General features: G+C 40.6%; 2 protein-coding genes across 5 annotated transcripts in view; both read left to right on the forward strand.

Moving 5' to 3' along the window:
- Positions 1 to 455: 455 nt before the first annotated feature.
- On the forward strand, positions 456 to 23,054 carry lipeb (lipase, hormone-sensitive b). 3 transcript variants are annotated; one of them, XM_026316680.1, is made up of 15 exons: positions 456 to 699; positions 1,098 to 1,134; positions 3,610 to 3,650; positions 7,305 to 7,546; positions 8,333 to 8,617; positions 9,184 to 9,274; positions 10,428 to 10,573; positions 10,932 to 11,117; positions 11,996 to 12,148; positions 14,619 to 14,763; positions 15,461 to 15,688; positions 16,220 to 16,390; positions 17,425 to 17,606; positions 18,404 to 18,673; positions 19,378 to 23,054. In XM_026316680.1, the coding sequence occupies exons 1-15, from the start codon at positions 609 to 611 to the stop codon at positions 19,780 to 19,782; spliced, it is 2,673 nt and encodes an 890-aa protein (XP_026172465.1). In that variant the 5' UTR covers positions 456 to 608; the 3' UTR covers positions 19,783 to 23,054. The 3 variants fall into 3 exon arrangements, with proteins under 3 accessions (XP_026172465.1, XP_026172466.1, XP_026172467.1); XM_026316682.1 differs by lacking the exon at positions 3,610 to 3,650 and having other exon boundaries at positions 602 to 699; XM_026316681.1 differs by lacking the exons at positions 1,098 to 1,134; positions 3,610 to 3,650 and having other exon boundaries at positions 458 to 699.
- A 1,385-nt stretch (positions 23,055 to 24,439) lies between these two features.
- The window catches only part of tmem145 (transmembrane protein 145), a 30,469-nt gene continuing 29,917 nt past the window's right edge, over positions 24,440 to 24,991 (forward strand). For both annotated transcript variants that reach the window (XM_026317601.2, XM_026317602.2), the window contains exon 1: positions 24,440 to 24,605. In XM_026317601.2, the coding sequence (XP_026173386.1) occupies positions 24,495 to 24,605 (111 nt within the window). In that variant the 5' untranslated portion in view covers positions 24,440 to 24,494. The remainder of the gene's footprint in view (positions 24,606 to 24,991) is intronic.

Here is a 24,991-nt window from a genome sequence, read left to right on the forward strand (position 1 = left end):
CTTCTCATGATACAAAGGAATACATATTCTGACATACGATCTTCCTCAGTAAATGACGTTGCCTCATGTCGACATGGATGATTAGTTTATAAGGAGCTCAGAAAAAAATAATTAATCTAAGATTTCATACAACTAGGCATCGGCTGAGGAATATACTGTGATGGGACTGAAAGCAATGGAGCAGCTCTTAAGAGGATCGTGTGATGACAATGTCTATTTGCTTCTTTAATGTTTATTTTTAAAAGTTTATATATCATAATGAAGCCTATTTCTTGCTTTTTACAGAATGCCTTTATTTTACATTTATTTTATTTTATTTTATTTTTTTTTTCATTTCTGTGAGTGCTCATGGAATGAAGTTGTGTAAATAAATCCAACAAAACTAAAAAAAAAAAAAAAAAACTAACCTGTGCTGAATGAACAAACAAAGGCTAATTTGTCGATGACAATAGGGCGGACCCGTTTGGATTTTTGAGTGTCGTGATTGGCTGCTGGCCCGCGACGCAGCCATTCATTGGCTTCCATCATTGGGGGGCGGGGCCTTGGAACTTCCAGGCAGGTAAAGCAGGAGAGATGAGAGAGGCGGTGCGTAAACAGAGGGGGCGAAGATGGCGTCGAACAAGAAGAGTAGTGGGAACGGCAGATTTGAGAAAGGTGTGAATGGAAGACGCTCGTCCAGAAACAAAGAGGGTCCAGTGGGTGAGTTTCAACGTGCCAGACTCATGTCGCTTTTCCTCTTAGAAACGTCCCCGCCTTTTGATGTGTCTGAGCCCCTGTTATCCCGCTAACGTATGTTAGCAGCTAGTTACATTAGCTGACCTTCTTGCCCATGCTAATAAACAAGTCGGATTTACGCCCTGTTGTATCTCAGGTGCTTAGCTAACGTTACTGTGATTGGTGAAATAAAAAAGGAGAAATGTGCGAACGTTTCTGAAATACGTACCCGGCCAACCTCTCCTGTCATGTCCGTAGTTACGAACATCCGCCGGTTAGAGCTTCATTTTGTGTCCCGTGAGTTGTAGCAGTGCTAATACTGTCAGGGCTGTAGTAGTTACTCATACATTCGTTAAACCTGTATTTATTTTCTGTTCCTGTAGATACAGCTCCTGACACTGACAGGACCCACTTGAACAGGTACTTCAACAATAAGCAGGAAGGAAGGGAGGGAGTGTAACTAGTGGAACCTCCGTATGTGGTAGGGTGTTTGTGAGGTGACTGGTAGGGTGTTGGGTGCTGCTGCTCCAGTTAACTGCCTAAATCCATTAAGCGACTTGACAGGCTCAGTGGTGACGCTGTATGACATAAGAGTACATGGCGATGAATGGTCAGCTTGTGAGGGAAAGTCACATACTCAACAGGTTGCTGCCTGCTGCCACTGCAGTAGATCTGCTGTCATGGCTCAAACCTTCCCTGTTGCTTTCTTCTCCTGCTAACTAGGCCACTGTCACACTGTAACTGACAATAAAATTAATATTTTTTATCTTTTTGTGAATGGTCTGTTTATGATAGACCTAGGCCCATGTAATCGGATTAGAAGAGGTTTTTAATCTTAGATTACTATGTGCTTTTCCTAACATGCTCTGTTTTCATGTGATCTGATTATCAGAGTTATGTTTTTCCATTAGCATTATATCATAAATTAAAGGGAAGTCTTCAGTGGCATGGGTGGAGGGGGGTCTGTGGTAGAGCCTCATTGTTGCTAGTTTCCTGTTGTTCAGTATGGCCTGTGTTTGAAGGTGCTCTCAATGGGTGAAGGTCAGAACCTGCTAAACACAACAGAGTTCTAGTCATTGGTACTTCTTGCACATGCTATTTTTGCTATTTTAAAGCCTGCTTTTTTGACACTGGTAAAGTAGCAGATAAAACATGTAAAAGGCCAAATAGTGACAATTTACCTATCACACCATCTGGTCTCAACATAGACTTTTTATTTGCATACAGAGATGAGGACATTATGCTGTGATGGTGAGTTAAACTTCATATCCTTGGACCTAGATTTCCTTTGACTTCATATTTCCCCAGAATATATCTGTTTAGACTTGATGAAGAAAAATCCCATGACTAAATTGGCTCAGACGAGATCAGCGCAGTTGATCATACTGACAAGAAGAAGCTCAATGCCAAATCAACATTAAACTAGATCATTAGCACAGCTCCTCTAAGTTCTTTGACTGGAAGCAACCAGCTCAACTCTAATTTCTAACCATAAATGTTAACAAGCAGGTTTTTCCAAAATAATGAGCAACTCTTTGTTTGTGTCTGTTTCTACAGAATTTGTATTTTACAGCAAGTGTGATTAAAACAAAGTAAATCTGTTTGTCTTCTATCTACTTAAATATATCATGGAAAGTGATAGAGGTTACAGAGTGTCTTCGGGTATAGTGCATCAGCGTTGCATTAACTATGGCTTGTGAACCTACCAGCAGTGCAAAACTGATGGGAATAGATGGAATTCAGCATTTTCCTATTGTGGCATGTCGGTATATCTTTCATGAAATGAGGGTATGGAACAAATGAGCATCAAGTGGGACTGGAAACAAAGCCTTTCTCCATGGACTTAATAACAACAGCAATAATGATGAAAACTACAGAAAAAACATTTTTCATCAGTGGTGGTTGTGACTCTCTGTGTCTCAGTGCTCCCGGGTATGTTTGTGTATTTCTGTGAGGGGTCATGTCAAATGAGTTATGAGACTGTCATCTGTGGTATCAGCCAAAAAGTCTTAACTAAGGTCATATTTTTCACATCTCTGAATTACATTTTCACCATCTGTTTTGGTGAGTACTTGTTTTCTGTTCACTGCCAAACCGTATTTCTCAAGAATTGGCATATAACTAAAATTTCTGATGGATAAACAACAAATATATGTTCAAAGGTGCTACATAGCACTACTGTTCAGCACTTTAAAAGTCTAACACAGGAACTACTGAAAGATAGCACTCCAATTTCAAAGTCAATTACAGGTGCAGGACCTGTACCTAAGCAAGTTTAGGAAATCAATGGAATCAATGTGACTACAGATTAGACGTTTAGCACATTAATCAAACTGTTTATTGTGGAACTTTAATTACAATTTAATCTAATAATTGTCAAATATATTCCCCAGTCATTTGTTGTGCTTATCACTACATGAGGATATTTTTTTTGTTTGCATTTTAAGCACTTAATTCTGTTTCCAATGTAATACAAGCAAAAAGCTAAAATTTAAAATATTGTTATCATCTCATAATCTCACAGATGTCTGTCTCATGTGATATGCCAAATAGGTTGAAGGTTGCAGGGAGTTGCAAGCTTCACAGCCAATAGCAAAGTAGCCCACAGACACAGGGAGAAAGTTAACTGGGCCGGGGGTTGTTGATAGCAGCCCTAGCTTTTTAAAAGGGGCATTGGGAGGGAGAAGCATAGAGGAAAGCAAAGCACAACACATGGCCTCTGAGTAGAATTGCTTATGGAAAACTGACATACAGAGGGAGTGAAAGAACAACCGATAGCAAGAGGGAGAACAAAACCCATCAGAATCCCTTAACTTTTTTTTTGCTGCCATCCAACTTTCCCTCGCTTTCTCTCATTCTCTTTTTTTCTTCATGCTGTCATTGCTTTTGTTGAAGAGAGAAGACAGACAAGGACAGAACCTTGAACTCAGATGCTGGTAAACTTTTTCACTTTTTCTCTTCCGGCTTGTCAATCATTACTTTATACCATTTTATGCTGTGCCAGTAGTAGCCTTCGGGTAGTTTTATACAAATACTCACACTGCCTGTGGGCCTCGCAGGAGTCATTCTGTCTATAAGTCACTGGTGTTGTTTGTTGTACATGACTTATTAATGCCCAGCCTCATTCATCTTTAATGGAAAGAGACCAGGTACAACTTAATAGTAGCAGTGCACTATAGTAATCCCTTGTTTCAGCAACACAGGAAAGGATGTTGGTGAAACATGTTGCTCCTCATTGGTGTAATTACAGTTCCATACAAGTGTAACTGGATGAAATTCATGTTTTGCTTTCTTTGAATTGAAAAAAGAATCAATTTGTTGCTTTTTACTTAAAAGAGTTGTTACAAGGGTTTGGAGACTTTACAAAGTCTGTACTTACTAATCCTCGTTTGGTTAAAATGATTATGTAATTTGCTCACAGGTGACCAATTTGTAGAGGTGACCTTTAATAAATATTTTTTGCTGATGAACAAAAGGCAGAGAAGATAACATGAGTAGGCGAGTTATATTTTTAGTCTAGTGAATCCTACAAATGGTACATTGACAACCATCCTGGCATAATATTGTCAGCTTTGTTTTCTCTGTTTTGTTTTATGTTAAGCAAAGGTGAATTCTCAATTGATAAGAAGGTGCTGGTTCACATATCTGTTCATTTGCAATGTATATGTATGTGATATCTTCTTGCAGTTAGATAGGGACACGCATGTGCTGTCTTCATTATCATTTAGCAAGTTTTAGAGCATTTATGCTGATCTAGGGGTTCATAAAGTTCATACTTTGCTTACTCTGTCAGCACAAAGCCTACTGAGCTGAGAGAGTTGTGCCCCCTGCTCTAATTAAACAATGTAATTTTAATTTTGGCTGTACGCCCAATCTGGTTCGACAGCTATAGCTGGTCCTGCTGCATGGCATTTGGGTGACTGCCTGACAAAAGCCCTCCCTGTCCCCTAAGGCCACATTGCTGTGATTATATGTGTGCAGGCAGATGAATGTGTATTTATAGATGTTGTTGGTATGTGCCTCTTGGTGTTTCCAGTTTCATGCTGATGTTCTGAGTTGTTACACATTAACTGTTTCCTGTGTTATCAGGTCAGAACATTTACAGTTTGTGCATAACTCAGTGAGATGGAACAACAACCGTAGAATTCTGTGTGTGTCTGTCTTTAGCTGTCGAATTGTTTGAGGTCTGTGGGTTTTCTTCATTCAACTTTCATGAATTTGTATGATTACTGTTTGCATGACATCAGGGTCAGTGGATTGAAATGCTTTACTCCTGTTACACATTTCCATTTTTTAAGATTCTATACAACATCCACTCAAAAATATAAGTTATTACTTTCCTAAATGTATACAGCTTGGTTTATTTATGGTGTGTGAAAGATGAGTGAGTTTAACTGTAGTGAAGTTGTCACATGGAGATGCATCCTTTTTCAGAGATGGTAAATAGAATGTAATGAAGGGATTTACTGGAGCAATTGCTTATATACACTTGTAAGCTTGCAGTCCTGTAAAAGTAATTTAGATCAACACAATTTTATAAGCCCAGCCCATAGCTGCAAAGCAAATTAACTGTTTATTAACCTAACCCAAGAAGCGCACACAAAATTAAGTCTGCTCTGCTCTGAGACATTTGGCTACGTTTGCTGTTAAGTTTATAATCTCACTGCCCAGCATTATTTGAATAACACTATGTAAATTCACTTTTAGCTATGTAGCTTTAGTTTTGTTAAAGTCATGACACAAGCTTATGTGAGATTATGTCAGAGTATTCCTTTCACATAGTTGAATTAGTCCTGAAATTCAGCTCCAATCACCCTCATTAAGCTTTGCAGGAAAACCTAGAACTTGATATTGTCATGAAAAACCAATTCCGTTTGTGGGGCCACTTTGTGTAATCTGCTCCTGTGGCTCTGTAGACTTTTTTCAGTCTGTCTTTATCCAAGGGCCATGGAAAGCATCCATCATGGTTTTGATGGCAACACACACACACAAACACAAGGTTGTCTTGTGACAGAAACAAACAATGATCGGCATAATAAATGGAAATATGACATAATATGCTTCTGAGTGGCTCGTTGATTTCTGTTTGGTGAACTGTTTCTCTGTAACATCTGGGTTTCAAGTTACAGTTGTTCAGATGAGAGATTGTTTTCCAGTGCCCAGTGGAAGACATATCCAGACAATGAGACAAGCTAGCACCCAAAATAGAGTTGTTCCTATACAGGAGTCTGAATTTTGTAGAGGATGCTTTTAAAAAAAAAAAAAAAAAAAAAAGATTTCTCTGAAAGACAAAGTGGAATGAGGGGAAAAGAAAAGCTGGGAAATGACTGAAGGCATTTTTCCTACAGTTGCTAAAAGTTGTCTGGCTGATAAATCTTCCCAAATGTCAGAGGGTTGTGATTCCTCTGAGCAAAGTGAAATTGTCTCTCCTATTACTCTTCCTGAATGGCATGCAATAGCAGAATAATTGTGCAATTAGGGCTCCATTATTTCTATAACAATATTTCACTTTGGTATTATGTGTTTATTTTTCAGCTTGCATAGGCAACCTCAGCGTTCAAAGAAGTTGCTTTGGGGATGTGTGAAGGAACTACTGTGGTGGTTTTTAGCTTTTTTTATTTCTTGTTCTCGCTCTATACTTTGCTGCTGTATTACTCTTATTGAAGTTTTAATAACAAGTTTGAGGATTGGTGTGAGCTAGATATTTCCAGATGCCTCTCTCTTCCATTATGCATAGTTTAACTGAAGATAATTTAACGCAGCAGAACCAGTCCTGGTAAAAAATAAATAAATAAATAATAATAAATATGTTCCTTCTCTCTGCCCACTTTTCCCATAAATTATTATTTTTTTCTGTTAGGAAGCACTGTTATTGTTTCTTTTTTTTTTTTTTTTTGTTTTGTTTTGTTTTGTTTTGCCTTCTCCTTTTCCCCTGTTTTTTTTGTTCTGGTAGTTACCCTACACTAAGTGCCAGCTAGTCCCCAGTGCTGGAAACAGATGTCTCAGTTTACTTGGCAGAAGTCAACAGTGGAAATCCAACAGGGATCTGTATTACACGGCATTAGGGCAGAGAGAAGATCACACCTGACAAACTACTTCAGCTGAGCATTATCAGTAGTATACGTCCCTTTAGGACTCTTATGCAAGTGTGTTTATGTTTTTGTCAGTGTATCACTAATATGTTCCCAGCAGCACAATGTTTTCTGGGCTCTGCATTCTCCTCCTGTTCCATGCATGTATGCCTAGATCTCAGTGGATTTTCGCTGCTTAGCCTGGATTTACATCATTTAATTTCAAGGCTTGCTTAACACGTTTCAATCAATGAGTTTCCGTACGACAGGCAGTGGGGGATTAGTTAATAGGAGTACAAGAACACTGTGGGATATATCCAACGATATCCCACTTGGTACAGTGTCTACATGCTTATTAGAGATTTGAATGTGGCACTGAATAGGGATCAAGGTTCTCCTTTTTATGCTTGTAGGACCAGATGCCAGCAACTATAGAATGATACAGTGTCCTTTTTTTTTTTTTAAAATAAAGATGCTTCTCTCTCATCCTCTCCTTTGCTTCTCTCTCACTGCTCCTAGTGATGGACACCAAAGCAGTGTTTGCAACCCTGTACAGCGTGTGCGAAGAAAATGCCACTTTCTTCTCAGGGGGAGCCAAGGGGTCACAGGGTGACGCAGCACGGCGGCTGGTGGATTCTATGAAGCTGATTCAGGAACACGCTCGCAGCCTGGAGCCTGTTATCTCTGGGTTTGCTGCAGTTTACCATCATTTTGACTTTGACCCACATATACCTGCCAATGGCTATCGCTCACTGGTCAAGGTAAGCTCTAGAGTAATTTGAGCTGTGTGTCTTTGTGTGAGTGAGTCACGTCTTAGTTCTGTGGTGCAGCTTTGAGAATAGTAAGTCCCCATACCACAATACATTCTCATCAATATTCTCTCCACACTGTGAGAAACTACCAGCTCCTCTTTGCCTTGATATTGCTTTGTTTCAAGGTCAGTTCATTTGTTTTACAGATTGATTTCATGTTGCAAATCAGGTTAGATAAATTCCTCCAGCAGCAGAATATCTACCATTACTGTAGTCACTTTATCTTCTACAGTTATTGATAAAACAATGACCTTCTGTGACTGCAGCTCACCACAACTGAACAAGTCTAGCAGAGCAGCAAATGAATGCTGCTCTGTTTTCTAGCCTTTGATTCCCACATTTTTAATCCCTCTCATTCCCACAGTGCTACTCTAACTAATCTGTAACAGCCTGGTAAAGCAGCAAGCTTTTCACATGCTCCGATTCGGGCATGTTGTCACACATCGTATTTTTAGTTTTCCTTCAAGCCTGCCACCCTAATCTTAATTACAATTTAAGCAGACCCAGGAGACATTCCTCTTTACTGGTTATATGTTAAATGCCATGTATCCATTTTTGGAAAAGAAATAACCTGTTTATCAATCATTATCTAAAACATATACATATATTTACATGCATTATCATTTTATAAAACGTTTAGTCAACTTATGTTTTAGGTGGCATATTTTCAAGTTTTATAGATCACATTTTGCAACAATACTTTGCTTAAAATTTTTTGGACGCATACTTTTCTAGGTCGTGCGTTGTTGCCTTCTCCACATCATCCACAAGGGGCGCTACATCGCTGCCAATCGCCGCAGCATCTTTTTCCGAGTAGCACACAATGCAGGGGAGATGGAGGCATACTGCAATGCCCTGTGTCAACTGCGTGCCCTGCTCTATCTGGCTCAGCGCATGCTGCATGACAATAGCCATGGCAACCTTTTTTTCCCGGATGAAAGTGGCCTCAGCGAAAGCTTTGTTCGCGAGTATGCATCCATGCACAAGGGGTGCTTCTATGGCCGTTGCCTGGGTTTTCAGGTGAGCTTGATGAGAGAGACTGAACAGAGGTCAAAATATAACTAAAGTGAAAAAAGTATGAAACCTCAGTTTGTAATGTCTAATACTTGTCTCTTATTCTGATATCACGTTGTCTTGTCCTCACTTTCCCCTGGTTGAAAGATTGTAGTTATAAATACAGTCTTCACTCAGTTTATTATATACACCAAGCTAAAATGAATGCAATCTAATGCAGTCCTACAATAAATCCTCCTTTATGAAAGTGATAATGCTTGGTTTTTCATCAGTGTTTTACAGAGGTATTTATTTAACTGATCATTGTGAAGGTTCTAGTGTGTGATGTGCTGAACTGTCTTATTCAGAGAGGTGTTTTAAGTTAAAAAGCTTAGCCTGATTTTTATAAATGGTCAGTGTAACACAATACAATTCAACATTATCACAAACATCTTCCAAAATGACTGGGGCTACTAAACTTTGATACGCAGTGTAGCTAAGCAAGTGGCAGAATGAATTTTTTTAATTTGACCATCAGTAGTGAATTAGAATTTAAAGTCTGTTTTTATTCATCCCTCCCCTCCTTCCTTCAGTTCACTCCAGCCATTCGGCCCTTTCTCCAGACCATTGCGATCGGCCTTGTGGCCTTTGGAGAAAACTACAGACGCCATCAGTCAGGAATAGGTCAGCATCATCATCGCTGCAGCTGCACCCTCTCATCATCTAGACACTTCATTCTCATTCACAGATCGTACTCATCCATCTCCACGCCTCTACACTGCTCCCTGGCCTCTCACTGTGTACCTTTTGATGTTGTGTGTTTGGATTGTAGATGCTCTTTCATCCCTTGGAATCTCATGGGCCCACTGGCGTGCTTCTTCTATATTTCAGAATGTTTGAACATATACCCGGTTATGTACAGAGGCAAAGATAGAAGAACAAGCATGTCATACACATTTGCACCATGCGCGCGCGCGTGTGCGTGCGCACCACACACCCACACACACACACACACACACACACACACAAACAAACACAAAAAATATTGACAATTTAACATTCGATAAGGAATCATTTGACTCTCGTGGGGTTTTTTTTGTGCTCTCTGCTGCACCATAGTGGAGGCAGGAGGCATTGCGCCGTATGGTGAGTGCATTGGAACCCTCGACCCTTTCGTAGTGCTCTATAGTAAAATGACTATGTGAAGCCAATACTTTTATACCACAGCTATTGATTATCTAAATGTTTCTGCACCAGAACTGTAAAGTGCATCAACTGTTTTGAATCTGTATTATAGTTTATAGATTGAAGTCCTAAAAATTCCAATCCTTTACCCATCAGGTCTTCCTCATCATTAAATTCTTGTTTTTGGTTTGCAGTAGAATTGAAACAGCCCTGTGGCAAAAGATCATAGTGAGGACATTGGATGTTGAGTTTGACGACTGTTCTCAGTTGTATCCATATCTGAGGGTTGCCATGTTTTAGGACTCTGTTTCCCCTATTGATCATTTTTCTTTTTTTTTCTTCACCTATTTTGTTTACTTCTTTTATCTCACTGAGTTTGTTCTCTAATGGTGTAGTTTTATATGCTAGGATCCAGTCACTGAAAACCAAATGTTCCCCCATCTCTGCCTTTTTTTTTTTTTTTCAAGGCTTTGTTCACATAGCCACAGTTTTTCTCAATTTTCTTTCCCATTTTCATTGCTCTCGTCATCATACACATTCGTCTTTCTATTTAACTCACCTCTCAATACTATCCTGACCTTATCCTATATCAGATGGCTCTTGCCCAGTGTACACCTAAAACTTATTGTTTCAACAATCCTTTCTTTCACAGGTGTAGCAGCCAGCTCCTTCTTTACCTCAGGGAAGTATGCCATCGACCCAGAGTTGAGAGGGGCAGAATTTGAACGTATCACCCAGAACCTTGACGTCCATTTCTGGAAGACCTTCTGGAATATCACTGAGACTGAAGTCCTTACGGTGAGTACACGCTTTCTCTTAACACACACTGATGTGCTTCTTTAGTCTACTCACATTGTAATGTCCAACCCGTGCCTACAGGAAAGTGCACTGCCCTTTTTTAATTTCAAAACTATATCTGGGATATTTTACTTTCTTCTGGTAAAGTACCTTTCTGTCATTATACATTTTGGCCTACAGGTCATTTGTAATAATAGAGTGGAATTCAATTTATTCAGTAGAGTTCATGATTTATTCATCTAGTTTCGCTTTCTCCCTTGTGACCTGACTCACTCTGTAACTTGTACTTTTCTGTATCTTTCCCTCCACATGTCCATCTCTTTCTTTTTTTTTCCCTCCATCACCTCTCTCCCTCCAGAGTCTTGCCAGTATGACATCCACTCAGGTTAAGGTGAACCGGGCTCTGTCTGTGCCTCCTGAGCCTTTTGACCTTCCCCTAGTAGACAACCACAAAGCATCAGTAACTATTTCTCCACCATCAGCACACATTGGGCCTGCTCCTGTTCAGATGAGGCTCATCTCTTATGACTTACGGGAAGGACAGGTATGTAAATCATTAAATTATTTCACAGTGACAGACGCAATAAAACCGTTACATATTCTCAAATGTTATCCAAAACTAGACTAGCCCTTGTACTTACTGCTCAGTTTTTATAGTTGCAGCCCCTTTAAGTATTAAGTATTTGTTGTGTGACCTAGTTTATGACAGTTTTCCTTCAACCATCTTGTATATACCATACAAATTATTAAAATAATATTTAACAGCATATCTTGTATTTCTATAGTTCATCACCATGGACATAAATCTGTCTATGTCTACTTCTCTATCACAGGAATCACTCTTTTTTTTTTTTTTTTTTTTTTTTTTTTTAAAACTTCCAATTATTGCCCAAATTCTTTCAGGAGACCCACTACACATCTACTCCTGTTTTGTAGCCTGATACTAAACTGGACATGCAATCAGCGAACACTTTCAGACACTGACTATGGTTCAACAAAACTGCAAAACTGTGTCCTTTTTCATGTCGCAAAATACAGGCCTGTGTAAACAAAACGCTCCCTCTCAACCACAGCTTCCCTGCCTCCTTGTATTTATTAATAAATGGGAATTTGTGTGCATCATTGCAGGCGCAGAAAGGGCTAAGAGCAAGCTGCTGCGGAACAGCTAGTTAATCCCTCTCTCAAAGGAGTCCTGTTCCGAAGACTAGCGATAAAATACATTAACAATCAAAACAAGGGTTTATTCACTGTGGACACTGTCTCCAGACAGTTCCTCACACTGAGCCACACTTGACGATCTCTTCTAATATGATGGCTTTGAAATTAGACCTATGCCATAGATCTTGATTTTTTTTTTTTTTTTTTTTTTTTTTGTTAGTTCATTGTCTGCAATAATCTCTTTTTTTTCCTCACCTTCTCCAGGACAGCGAGACACTGCTATCTCTCTGCCGCTCTGAGGGAGGTGCCATTTCCCTGTCGCTGGGATTGAAGACCAAGCGCTTTCCCTCTTCTCCCTGCCTGCTCATACACTTCCATGGGGGAGGCTTTGTGGCCCAGACCTCCAAGTCCCACGAGGTGAGAAGGTGCCCTCCGGCTGGATTTAGCTTAGATTCATGCAGACTTCATTCTCTGACTAGAAAAGTAATCTAGATGAGCGTATTTTAGAAAAATTAACTCAGACTAATTCAGAACTCTGTTTGACAGTGTTTACCCTATTTGTGATCAGTATAATGGAATAGTTGGTCAGAATGCAGAAAGCTATAATGCATGCTACGGGACAACTACGCATACCACAATACTGACAACATTACACTGATGTCATTATACACCTTGCTCAGATGTTTTTTAGGATATGAGCCAGTATTCCCATGATTCATCCGACAGTGTTTTCTCAGACTAATTATAATTGAACCCTGGCTAGTTAAAGTGATGAAGAAATAGAAACTAGTTTACAGATAAAGAACAGAGGGATTACAAGTCTGGGTCAGTAGTGTGCCATGTAATCAGCCATTGAGATAATTATTTTGTAATTAGTCCCCAAAAACTTAATACTTTGCCCACCCTTAACTAACTGAAGTTTAGTTGTACATTTGCCTAACTGACAGAATATGAAATCGAAGCAGAAGGAAGCATTCCACCTGCTTCGCCAATCAAAAAGATTGGTCTCACATGGTTTTGTCCTCAACTTTCTTTGATGTGGTCATCCCTGGCTATGTGTGATCTTTATGTGGTATCAGGATACTTGGAGCTCCTGTAATACAGGGCTCTGTGAATTCATCAAGGACATGGGTATGCTTGATCTGCAGCTGCATAGCAACCAGGGGATGAGAGGGAGCAATCAGAGAAGGGGTTAGCACAGCTGTCATGTTGAATTAATAGAGAACTGTACAACCCCAGAGAGAAAGATTACCCCGGACACTAATGGAAGTCTTGTCCGACTATCCTTTTTTCTTTTTCTAGGCTCTCTCTCTCTCTCTCTCTCTTTTTTTTTTTTTTTATTACCTCCTCCCTCTCAATCTGTCTAACATCACACCAAATCCTTTTTGTACACTTAGTAGCCATTGCCAGATCTCTTTCCTGTCTTATCTGGGCAATGTGCACTTGCCTCGCTCCTCCACGCTTGTGTAATCCCTCAGGCAAGGCCAGGAATGACAAAGCAAGCAAAACTGGAAAGTTTCTCTGAGGGCAGAGGTCAGTGTTGTCCCCTGTGTATCTCCTCTATCTTTGTCCTCCTCTCGATCCTATCTATCCTCTGGATGAGATGGAGAGTTCAACTTCAGTGGCCAGAGGCTTTGGTGCTCTAAATACCCAGTGATGCTGAGATCACACGTATGGATGTGCTGACCATGGACCACACACCACAAGCTTGAAAACCAACTGCTCTGCCTGGCTAAGAATGAATGGGACTGTAGCTCCTATTAGTTTCTGTTTAGAAAACAGATTTGGGATTTTTCTTTTTGTCTGTATGTGTCCCAGCCCAACAAAACCACAGGCATGTACCTTTTGTCTGCCTGGTGAGTCGTTTGATGTGAATGCTTGGCTTCTTATATGCAGACAGATGAACTGTTTGACAGACCTGTCCCTGGAATCAGGCACATGTTGACACTCACTGTAGATGGCAGCAGTGGCTGTTGTTCACACATACACGCACACACCGATCTTAGGCGTACTTTTGTTGATTCACACAAGCGTACACCGTCTGACCTGAACAGTGCTAGAACTGCACTCCCTTGTCAACAATCTCACGTGAAGATTTATTATGACAGGTGGGACTTTAAGACAGCAAAGCTGACTGCTGGGCAGCTTCTATTTTTCTTACTGAATCACTGGTCGATGAAGTGACATAGAAACATGCACACACCCTGCTTGTCTTGGAGTTGTGAATGGAGAGCTGTCACTTTCACTGCCAGCTCTGTCATAGCCAGTCAGAAAGGTGTTGAGAGAAGATAAAGACAGAGAGGGAAAGGAGAAATGCTTTGTGGAAGGGATATTTTGTCATGTTTAATACTTTTCAAGGTCACTGCATTGCAATTGTGAAGGAAACTACTTGCCTTAGGTTGGCATATGAATAGTAAACATTTACCCTGGCTATAGCAAGAAGAAAAACAAACATTGCATATTCTGACAGTTTGTTTTTCCAGATTGTCCCTGTAAATCCACACCATACCCTTATTGTTTTCCTTCATACTAGGACATGTGGGCACCTTTAGTTATTACTGTATTGGAAGAAAGAAAATGGAGGTGACTGTGAGGGCAGTGCTCCTTCTCCCTTTGTCTAGACACTAAGCCAGAAATCAGACAAATTATATCACCGTACACCTAATTTTCATAACTTCTTACCTTGCTTCTTAATGTTTACCCTGACACGTCTCTTTCCAACCACCCTTCTTTTTCTCTCTGACCCCTTGCCTCTGTATTTTATTGTGGCCAATATTGTTTCCCATAAATTTAACACAATATATTCCCTGTGAAACTCAGGGTTTTTCTTTTTTTTTTGCACTCATAAATTCTGCTCTATATAACTTTTGTTTTCTGCCTTGTGCAGCCTTATCTGAAGAGTTGGTCCCAGGACCTTGGTGTTCCCATCCTGTCAGTGGACTACTCTTTGGCCCCTGAGGCCCCCTTCCCAAGAGCCTTAGAGGAGTGTTTCTATGCTTATTGTTGGGCTCTGAGAAACCACCACCTCCTGGGTAACAACGCATTGCACAGATTGTTTATAGAAACTGCTGCTTTAACCACAACTTTATATTTACTACTTATTTTAGTCATGGGAGAAGTATATGCAAAGAGAAATAGTATATATCTTAGGCAGATTAAAGAAAGTTATTAGAATTAATGAGCAGGCACAGCAAAGGGATAAAACTTGGCTATTTCAGGGTGAAGGTGTACTGTTGTGGACTGCTTTTGTAAATCCTCGCCTCCCACAAGGATTTATTCATCACAAGCAATCATGGTATAGCACAATGTCTTGCAGTGTACCCATCGTTTCACAGTCGCACACAAATTCTAACGCTCAGTATTCAGGCAGAAAACAAAAGACATGGTGAGTTTGAGGTACACCCGGCCTCTGGAGCACGCTGTGTGAAATTAACAGTGATTGCAGTGTTGTAGTACAAAAAGACAATATCACGGCCATGAGGCAGACAGTGAGACAACACGCCCCCACATTAGCTACACATTCAGCAATGTTACAGTGGAGAAAAAAGATAGTTACTTATATTACATTGCTTTTTTGCAGCTAAATGGATTTATCCTGGTTTTTCTTGTCTCCTTTATTTTATATTCCTTTTTTTTTTTTTTTTTTTTTCTACTGTTGAATCCTTTTTTGTTTCTCCCACTCTTTTTCTTTGCATCTATGTTTACTATGCTGTTTTTGTAAATCTCCAGGTTGGACTGGAGAGAAAGTGTGTCTGGCCGGTGACAGCGCAGGTGGAAACTTGTGTGTGACGACATCGATGCGTGCTGCTGCCTTTGGTGTGCGAATGCCAGATGGCATCGTAGCAGCCTACCCAGCTACTCTGCTGACTGCCTATGCATCGCCCTCCCGTCTGCTAACACTTATGGATCCCCTGCTGCCACTCAGTGTGCTCTCCAGGTGTTTGAGCGCCTATGCAGGTGTGTGTTTGTATCTGTTTTGTTTTTTGTTAACTTTAGAATGTTTTTTAATATCATATAGCTGTGTCCAGAAAACCTTCCTTGGTGATAACAATTCAACATAATACCATATAGATTGTTTTTCATGTGTTGCTATTAATGTAAAATGCAGGATAAATATTTGTATGTGTTTTGACTGAGGTGTCTCACAAATGGAGGACTGAAAATTAACTACAGGAATTGGCTAAATATCCCAGTTTCTAACTAAGATATTGTTGTCCTGTGTCTCTTCTCAATAGCTAAGTAACTCAATAACTACAACACAGATCTTTTTGTCTTCACTCTTACTGTCTTAACTGTGTATTGCTGTCTGTAATACAAATTGCTGTTTGGCAGTATTGAACCCACTCTGTCTTCACTGCACTGCTATACCTTTCCTGTTACTGCTTTCTCATCTTCTCTGTTGTTACTTATTTGTGCTTATTCAAGAAAAACACACACACTTTAATCTATCTTTCCCTCATAAAACTTTATTTATGTCTCCTTCCAAAGGCAATGAGCCACAGACAGAGAAGCAGGTAGAGAAAGTGAGCACACTGAGCCTGGTGAGGAGAGAATCAGCAATGCTGTTGCGAGGAGCCTCCAACTGGATCCAGTCTCTGCTGGATCCCAACAGAGCCTCGTCCTCCACCAAAACTGCAGATGCGCAACCAGGAGCCACTGGTATACCACCTGAGACTGTTTGGTCATGCATGTGCGATTAAGTGGTAACATTAGTGAAGATTAGGGTGACTATAAACATTAGGCAAGTTGTCGGGGCATAAACATGTTTAGTAGCTGTTAGGGTCATAGTTTCTTATAGCTGTAATCTGCTTCTGTCTTTAGCATAACTATCTGCTGAAAGTTCAGCTCCATTCTCACTGAGTTGGGTGTGTGGGTGTGACTATACAGCTCCTACATTTTCAGTGTTCATTAAGGTACTTTGGGGCAGTTGATGTTGTTGCGCTAAAGTGTTCATTTACACCCCATATGGAGATGGTCATTGACATGGATTCCCTTTACTCAGCACTCAACTAACCAATTATTGTTTTATTCCTCCCTATTGCGTAACACTCTTGTAGTCCCATTCATATCACTTCACCTCTTTGGAGCAGCAGGACTTTGACATTAATTGTTAATTGTAGCAACCGTAAATCAGGTGGCAAATCGTAATTTCCCCTGTGTCCCCTTAGTTAGGTGACTCCCCCACAGCTGCAAGTTCAAACTAATGAGAATGTCATTGGTGGGTGTACATTATTAAAAGGCCATCGTGGTGCTGAGATGGTTCATTATTAAAGACATGGCAGATCAGTGGTGCTTTGTGAGGAGACCAGCCGTGACAACTGTTACACCTGTGTTTTGACGACTGAGGGCAGGTGGGTGATATGGAGATATCACCACCCGCCCTCAGTCGTCAAAGACAGCACCATTTGAGTTTCCTCCACCTTCTTCTTCTCTCTTCATTCTGATATTTCCCAATTAGTATTTTAAGCTTTTAACTGTTGGCTGTCAACCAGAGGACATATGATAAGTAGAAACAGTAGAATATGTTAAAGTGACTGTGTGCTACAGTGAGTGCATTTTCTCCTGTGTCCTCCAGCTGCTGTCGGCCCAAGTGCCTGGTCTCTCGATCTTTTATACACCTTAATTTATGTGATTAATGTTCATTTCTAATGTGTTTTTCTTTCTCTCTCTCTCTCTCTCCCTCTCTCTCTTAGATGCAGTGAGGAAGAGCATTTCAGAGGCAACCCTCTTTTCCCCTCACGCAGACCCCCCTGTCCTCTCAGATGCTGCACAGTTCCCCACAAGGAAATTGTCTGTCAAGAGCCAGACTTGCCAGGATTTGGGATCCCACAACAGTTGCGCTTCATATACTGCACCACTGCTCTCGGAGCACACAGTATGTCCCTCTCAAGCGTGTTTACAGTGAGATTAGCATGCTCTCAGTTTGTGCAGTTTTACAGAAGTAGTTAACGGTATTAACTGCTAAATGAACACTTGGCTGTTAGTGGGAATTTAACCTGTAATTATAGGATGGGCTTTAATTTGAGTATGATTATTGCACCGTTGATGTGAATAAAAGTCACACCAACCTTCTGTCTACGATCAGGTGCTCTGCCTTCACACAGCTTGCCTCAAAAGCATTTAGCATACAGTTGTAGCCCTTTTTAAAGAACATGTACATTTTGTTAGGATGGAAATATTTCTGCCTTGTGTCATACAAATGCTGTTTACCCTGCAATGATGTGGATTTTTCACCTCGATGAACTCAGATCAGATTATGCCACCCATCATTCTTGAATAACTTTGGTTCTAAAGTGCTGACTGAATATTAAAACTTTTTGGTTTTGCTGGTTCTGGGAAGGTACTGCAGATTATCCTTGCATGTATTTTCACACAGGCAGGATTAGTGGCTGGCTAGGGGGAAAAAATAGCAAGCAGAGCTGACGTAAGATTTTAAATACGCTTTTCCTTCTTGAAATGGAGATTGTTCAGTAATAACTCATGGGCACCTTGCCAAGGATTTTACAAGATTCTTGCAGGAACAAGTGTTGGGTGTGTGTATGTATGTATACTGCATATATAAAACTAGGTTTGTCTGACAGGGATTATATGCCTTTCTTTTTTTCGTTTACTTGACGTTGCCTCCTTTCTTGAACTTTCAGTGCTGTCTAACCTCACCTGTCTCCCTTTTAGGCACCAGAGAATGTGAGTTTCTTCCTCTCCAAGGACTCTGATCCCTATATATCCAACAACCTGTCGTCAGTGGCCATACCACCACCTATTGTAGAGGAGGAATCAGAGGTGGACTACCCCAGGGAGTTTCCCCTTGGGTTTGAGCCACTGCGGTCAGAGCAGCTGGCTGAGATGAAGGTGCAGAGCTCTCCAGTGGTCAAGGATCCTTTCTGCTCCCCTCTCCTGGCCCCTGATAGCATGCTGAAAGGGTTGCCACCTCTGCATATAGTGGTAAGAAGAATCCTTTACTGATAGAATAAGGTAGGACAATAGGGAAGAAAGGCATTTAATCAGTTAGCACATATGTCAGAGGTTGGTCATTATACTCCAGTGTTAAGTTGTCAGCTGGTGCATCAGAGTGTTTCTGAATCATTGCAACTTTTTAATTTGGCCGCAGGCCTGATCTTCTGAGAACACTGATCGTTCTTATCACTTTAACAAGCGTGTAATGTGCACAATATCTGTGGGTGAAGTCTATGGACTGTGGACCTTTGTCGCAGGTCACCACCTTCTCTGCTTCATCATTGTAAACAATTTTGTTTTTTTAAGATATTTTCTAGGACTTTTTAGCCTTCATTTGACAGGTGAGTGACAGTCAGAAAGAGGAGTCTGCCCCACGATGTTAAGAGGTGGCGCATACCTAGTTCTGTACAAAGCATACATTACATATTGGTGCAATGGGATGTGATGGGTGAGTTTGAAGCCTGCTCGGTCTTGTGTGAAGGTTGTTAATATGAAAATGAAAAAACTGATGGCGAGATAGTCAGGGAGAATGTAAAGAAAGCAGGGAGAATAAGAGACTGGGATGCTTTTCTTCATCCCTTAATTAAGATTCTTGACATGTCTGAAGAGAATCTTAATTTGTTTTTCACCAGTCCTTCCTCTTCCCTTACTCCCTTACTTGCTGCTTCTCTCTCTCTCTCTCTCCCTCATAGGCTTGTGCATTAGATCCCATGTTGGATGACTCTGTGATGTTTGCCAAGCGTTTGAGGAGCCTAGACCAGCCTGTCACTCTGTGCATTGTGGATGACCTCCCCCACGGTTTCCTCAGCCTATCACAGCTCTCAAAGGAGACACGGGAGGCTGCTAATGTCTGTGTGGAGCGAATTCGTGCTGCCTTCACCCAGAAGGACACGCCCCGGGAGCCACGCAAGCACCACAAGCTGGAACGGACCGATAGGGGTATGTCGGCCTCTTCTGGGGAAGCTGGACCTCTCTTCGTCGATCCTCTTGAGGGAGGGGAACTCCCTGATGGGAGAGGGCCTAAACTTGCTGATGGGGAGGGCTTAGTTACTGTGGCAGCTCAGAGTAACACTGATGCTGGTGGTATTGGGGCTTGAATAGGGTTAGATTAAAAATGCAATGAATGTCAGAAGAGAGTAAATGAAAGTCAGACAATTTTAGGCAATGTAATACCTAAAAGCAAGTGAAAGTATACTTACAACAGAAAGAAGGCAGTGGGCGCTCGGGGATATTGCAGTTTCTATGAGATAGAAAACCGGTGCAGTACAGAAATATAACTCCTTTGGCTTTACCATTCTGGTAATTTATTTGTGCACCAACGCAAAATCTGGCAGACATAACAAACACACCTATAAAAAAAAAAAACATGCAGAATAAAATGGTAATTTAGTTGCGCCTTGGATAAAAGACCAGCACTCACCCACACATGCAGCACAGAAGTCTTTAGGTAGTAGAGACTTGCACATAAAATAGCACACAAGATTCTTGAGACAAGACCTGACTGGGTGATTCATCTAGACCAAGGCAGTCATTTGAGGCCCTAATTAGATAGTGGTAGGCATACTATATGCTTCTGTATAGAGTCATCCCTATCAAAATGGCCACTTGTCCTTTAGGGAGCCACTCTAAATCACACTTAATAACTCCACATTGTGTTCTCCATTACGCCAGTTTGGCAGTCAATACAGCTCACTTTGTGAATGGTAACACTGTTGATTCTCTCTGAAATACAATTACAAAGCTAAAACACAACAGACTGAAAGGTTCAAAACTCAATGAATTGATTTGTTTCTTGAGATTCTGTTGCATTTTGTAATCATATTGTTAACCCTATACAGTATCTTTTTTTTTTTTTTTTATATCCATTGTTGCAGTTGAATAGTCATGATAGCTTTGTTGAGTTATACATTGTTTAAATGTAATCTTATGCTATTTATTCCCAATGTTGAGTCTGCTCAATATTTACCACTGTTACTTTAACCACAGCTGCTCTGGCATCACTGGCTCTTCTCAGTTAAACTTGTCTTACTCCCACTAATGTGTCCTTATAGGACAGAGACACAATGCCCTGTATATTGTATATTGTCTGCTTCTTTTTATTGTTGATATTTCTAATGCAAACGTCACATTTCATTCATTGCTACAGTGGAATATATGAAGATGCAGTGAGATGCTTTATTTCCGCAGACACATACATGTGTCTGAAGGAGGAAAAACGTTTTATTATTTTATGAATGGCAACAGTTGCTCTATCTACGGAACTGGAATAGGAGAGAGAGGGGCAGCATAAACTCCAGCCCTCAGCTATGAATACATATTTTAAACTTCACTGCACTGATTTCCTCTCTGGTTGTCCCCATTCCTCACCAGGCGTTATTACTCTACTTCTCCGCACAGTATGTACTGTGTCAAAGTACCACTTCTATCAAGCCAGTGAATTTCTTGCCTGACAACCTGTTTCTACAGATTAGAGGCCTTTAGGCAAAGCTCGGGGACCCTGACCAAGAAAAATGATTGTAAGGCGGCTATGTAAAAGCCACTGAACTTGTACTTGGCACTCTAGGTTTTTTTGCTCCACTCCATCACATTTGGGGTTACTTTTGTTTTTGATGACCTGGGGACACTCCTGTGAGCACAATGCACTTTGAAAAACACAAAAATGTCCTTTGGAGGGTCACTCCGTCTATCAAGTCCAGATAAATATAGATGCCAAAAATGCTGGCACTGTCCTACCCTTGCCTGGTTGCTGGGCTGGGGTTGCCAGGTCTGCAGAGAGGGGTGCTTTGTGATGAATAGGATTTAACTAAAGTTCCAAGTGCAAAATCCTCCCCCTGTAGAAGAGCAGGATTTTAAGCAGCAAAGTCATGCTACAGATTAGACCATGCTCAGTTCTGTCATCTCAGAGTACTTACTGCAATATTTTTAGTCAGATTGTTGAAGAGAACCAGGACCATGAAAAAGGAGCAAAGTAATACCCTCATCCTCCAGAAGATGCTGGGCTAAAGTTTGTGCTTGCTTTACTGGCTGCTGTTTATGCCCACTCTGCACTTTTAGTAGTTGGTGTGTCAATCTGTTTGAAGAGTTTTTATGTGGTGCCTGTATACATGGTCAGATGGAGTCTGCATGTGCACGTCCTCTTTGTTTGTATTATGTGTTCACATAAAGGCACTTTACAGTCAAGAGACGTTAATCATTGTTGAATATTTTTAAAGTAATCAAGCTGTTATGGGGAAACAGTTTTTGTCTGTGATATACACCGATTTGACTTTTACATCGATACTGAAAATTCCACCTCCTATGGGAGCCCACAAGTCATTAGCATTTTGTTGCATAAGCTATAGTATATATTATAGTGATCTAGAAGAACACTCCAAAAAATGAAGTTTCAGATTCATACACTTGCTGTGTATTGAAGTTTATATGGCTGTTATCCTTGATTTCCACTCATGCGTCAGGCTAACCTGAGCGCAGCTGATGGGCTAGAGAGCCCATCTGGTGTTTTGGACAGAAGAGTTTTGCAGAGACCAAGTCGGTGTGTTCCCTTTAGTTCTTCCATTCCTGACATTTTTTGTGGTTCCACTAATGCGTATATATGCTACCTGAAGCTTTGAGCTGAAATGTTTGTGTCAGTGTTGTTTTTTTGATGTTGCTCCTTCATATTGTCTGTGCGAACCCACACTGTAACCTTCACCTAATCACAAATTGTCCTTGAGAGTGCACACTATTACAGTTGTAATAGTTCAGTGTTGTTTTGTTACCGGGTTGTACTGTATACCTCTGCAGTTTTACTTTTCAAAAACTCCTCTCACTTGAGCTTTGCCCCAGGCTGCAATGCAAAATGCAACATTGCTGGAAACATGAGATAGGTGCTTTAATGGTTGGGCCAACATTTACAGGAAAGCAGTTACAGACCAGCATCACATCATTTTTTCTTGTCCGAAATATGATGTTGTACCTTTTGTGCAATGTGTTTGAATAACCTTTTAGCTGAACCAATTATAGGAGAAGGTATGCTATAACAACTCATTTTTTTCAAAGTATGTTTAATATGATTCGTCAAACTCTAATTATTTTACAAATGCATCGCTGCATTAGACTGACCTCAGCCATTTCTGAGAAATGTTTCCTAATGAGAACTAATGATTTAGTCAATCCATTAGATGTCCTTCATTTATGGTTTAAGTTTCAAGCAGAACCAAAGACTGCAGCCAGTCTTGTGACAGATGTACTGTCCCTACTATTTGCTGTTAACTGGTGTAATTGAAAGTGCAGGGGCTAGTCTGTGTCATAGCCTGTCTGTGCTTCATATGCAAATCAGAAAAAAAAAACAAAACAAGCCATAGACTTGAAAAGTAATTAAGTTTACTCGTTTACATTTATAATTTGTCATTTATTGAAAACACCACAAGTGCAAACCTGTTAATAAAAAAAAAAAAAGTATATTTAACATATGACTCATGTACATATTTTTCTTTCCAGTTTGTTAATCTGACTTGTTGATTTGACTGCATTTTCTTTGTAGGTTTCATACTAGAGTGTTGTCTGATGTGCTGCAAAATGGTTTATTTCTTAGATTTTTTTTTCTTTTTTTTTTTTTAAATCTAAATAAATATATTCTCTCATGAAGCAGTTCTTATGTCCAGGCTGATTTAACCTTTTCTTTGCAATGATCAGACAAAGGGTCAGCTAAAATAGACCCAGAATAACAATGAGAGATCATAATTTAATATATCTGTCCATATATATTTGATATTTCTAATAGCTTTAGATTTTTATATGATTATGATTGCATTTGTGAATATCAAAAAGTCTTAATTGAATTACACCAATATCTTGATTCACTCAGGACTTGGGGAAAGGTCAATAAAAATAGTGACCTTTTCTTAAAATAGATAAAGTGTCTGATTGAATCCAGAAATACAAGATGCAGATGACTCTGTGATATTGATCATGGTTCCTCTTTCCACAGAGGTGGAAAGTGAGTCCTGAATGCTACTTTAGTATTTCCATCTGCTGCTGTGTCATACATATGTTTGAGACACAATTATTGTTTCCTCTAAATTTCTGATGCTTGTAGTTGCTTTGCAGATCAAGTAAAACAGACTTTAACGCATTTCAAACATGATCTTATATGATTTAGAATGGCTTAAACAACCCAATAATGTATCAGTACAAATGCTTAGAGCATATATTGCTTTGCTCATTTTTATGCTTTGAAATGGGTAGAGTTTTGAATCCAGTAGTTACAGATGTAAGAGCATTTTCCGCTCTTCTCCTGTCTGTTTTACTTAAAGGATCTAACCAAGTACGTCCTCCACAGCTGGTTACATGGGCACAGGATTGCAAAAAGTGTTGTAGTGTAACATTTTTCACAGAAATCCAGTACTAACAGTCTGTTATATCATTTTCCTGTTGATTCGTAACCTTCTAATTAGTGATATAATCATTTGAGCGGGGACACCAGGCATCATCTGCCTCAGTGTTACTTCATTATACATGTGTGACCTCTAATGAAAACATGATTGCAATCAGAAGTGGCATTTTTGTATGTGTGGACGTGTCGCATTCTCAAAGCACGAGCGGAACTGGGCGCGTGCACTTAACCCCCCCCCAAAAAAAACAACCTCACACACCAACCATCCACTTTCAGCTGAGGGGAGGGGAGGGGGGGTAGAGATCAGCGTGCACGCGCCCGCTCGCTCTCTCTCGCTCTCCTCTGCTGGAGCCGTTCCTCCGTGCGCGCTCCCGCTCAGAGACAGGCTTCAGGGAGCCCGGAGCGCAGACGACCGACAGAGTGGGAGAGAGAAAGATGGAGGTGAGGGTCTGGGAGAGACTCCTGTGCCTGGCCGTGCTGTCCAGCGTCCTGTGCGTGGATTCGGTCTTTGGGAAATACGTCAAAGGCATTGTCAACACCAAAGAGGTGAGCGTTGTTTGTTTTTGTTTTTTTTTTTAACCTTTAATTTATTGCCACTTGCGACAATGACACCATCATAACTGATACAAGCAGCGGGGAACGGACTCGACTGCGTATCCGCACGCAGGTGTATGTGTTGGACCGCGAACAGACGAAGAGGCTGCGATCAATTCTCCCTTAAGTTGCCTGTTTAGCGCCGCTGTATGACACACACTCACCAGTCTTCTGCCATGCAGTTGTGCGCCATATCTGTGCCTGTCATCTGTGGCGTATATTTTACCACCCGTATGATGGTCTTTGGCATCACCGTAGCTCCCAGCAAACGGCATCCCACCAGTCCACGGCTAAGAATCGAGCCTCCGGTAGCGGTAACTGGTCCTTAGACCAAAACC

The sequence above is a fragment of the Mastacembelus armatus genome, chromosome 16 (assembly GCF_900324485.2).
Source record: "Mastacembelus armatus chromosome 16, fMasArm1.2, whole genome shotgun sequence".
NCBI lineage: Eukaryota > Metazoa > Chordata > Actinopteri > Synbranchiformes > Mastacembelidae > Mastacembelus > Mastacembelus armatus.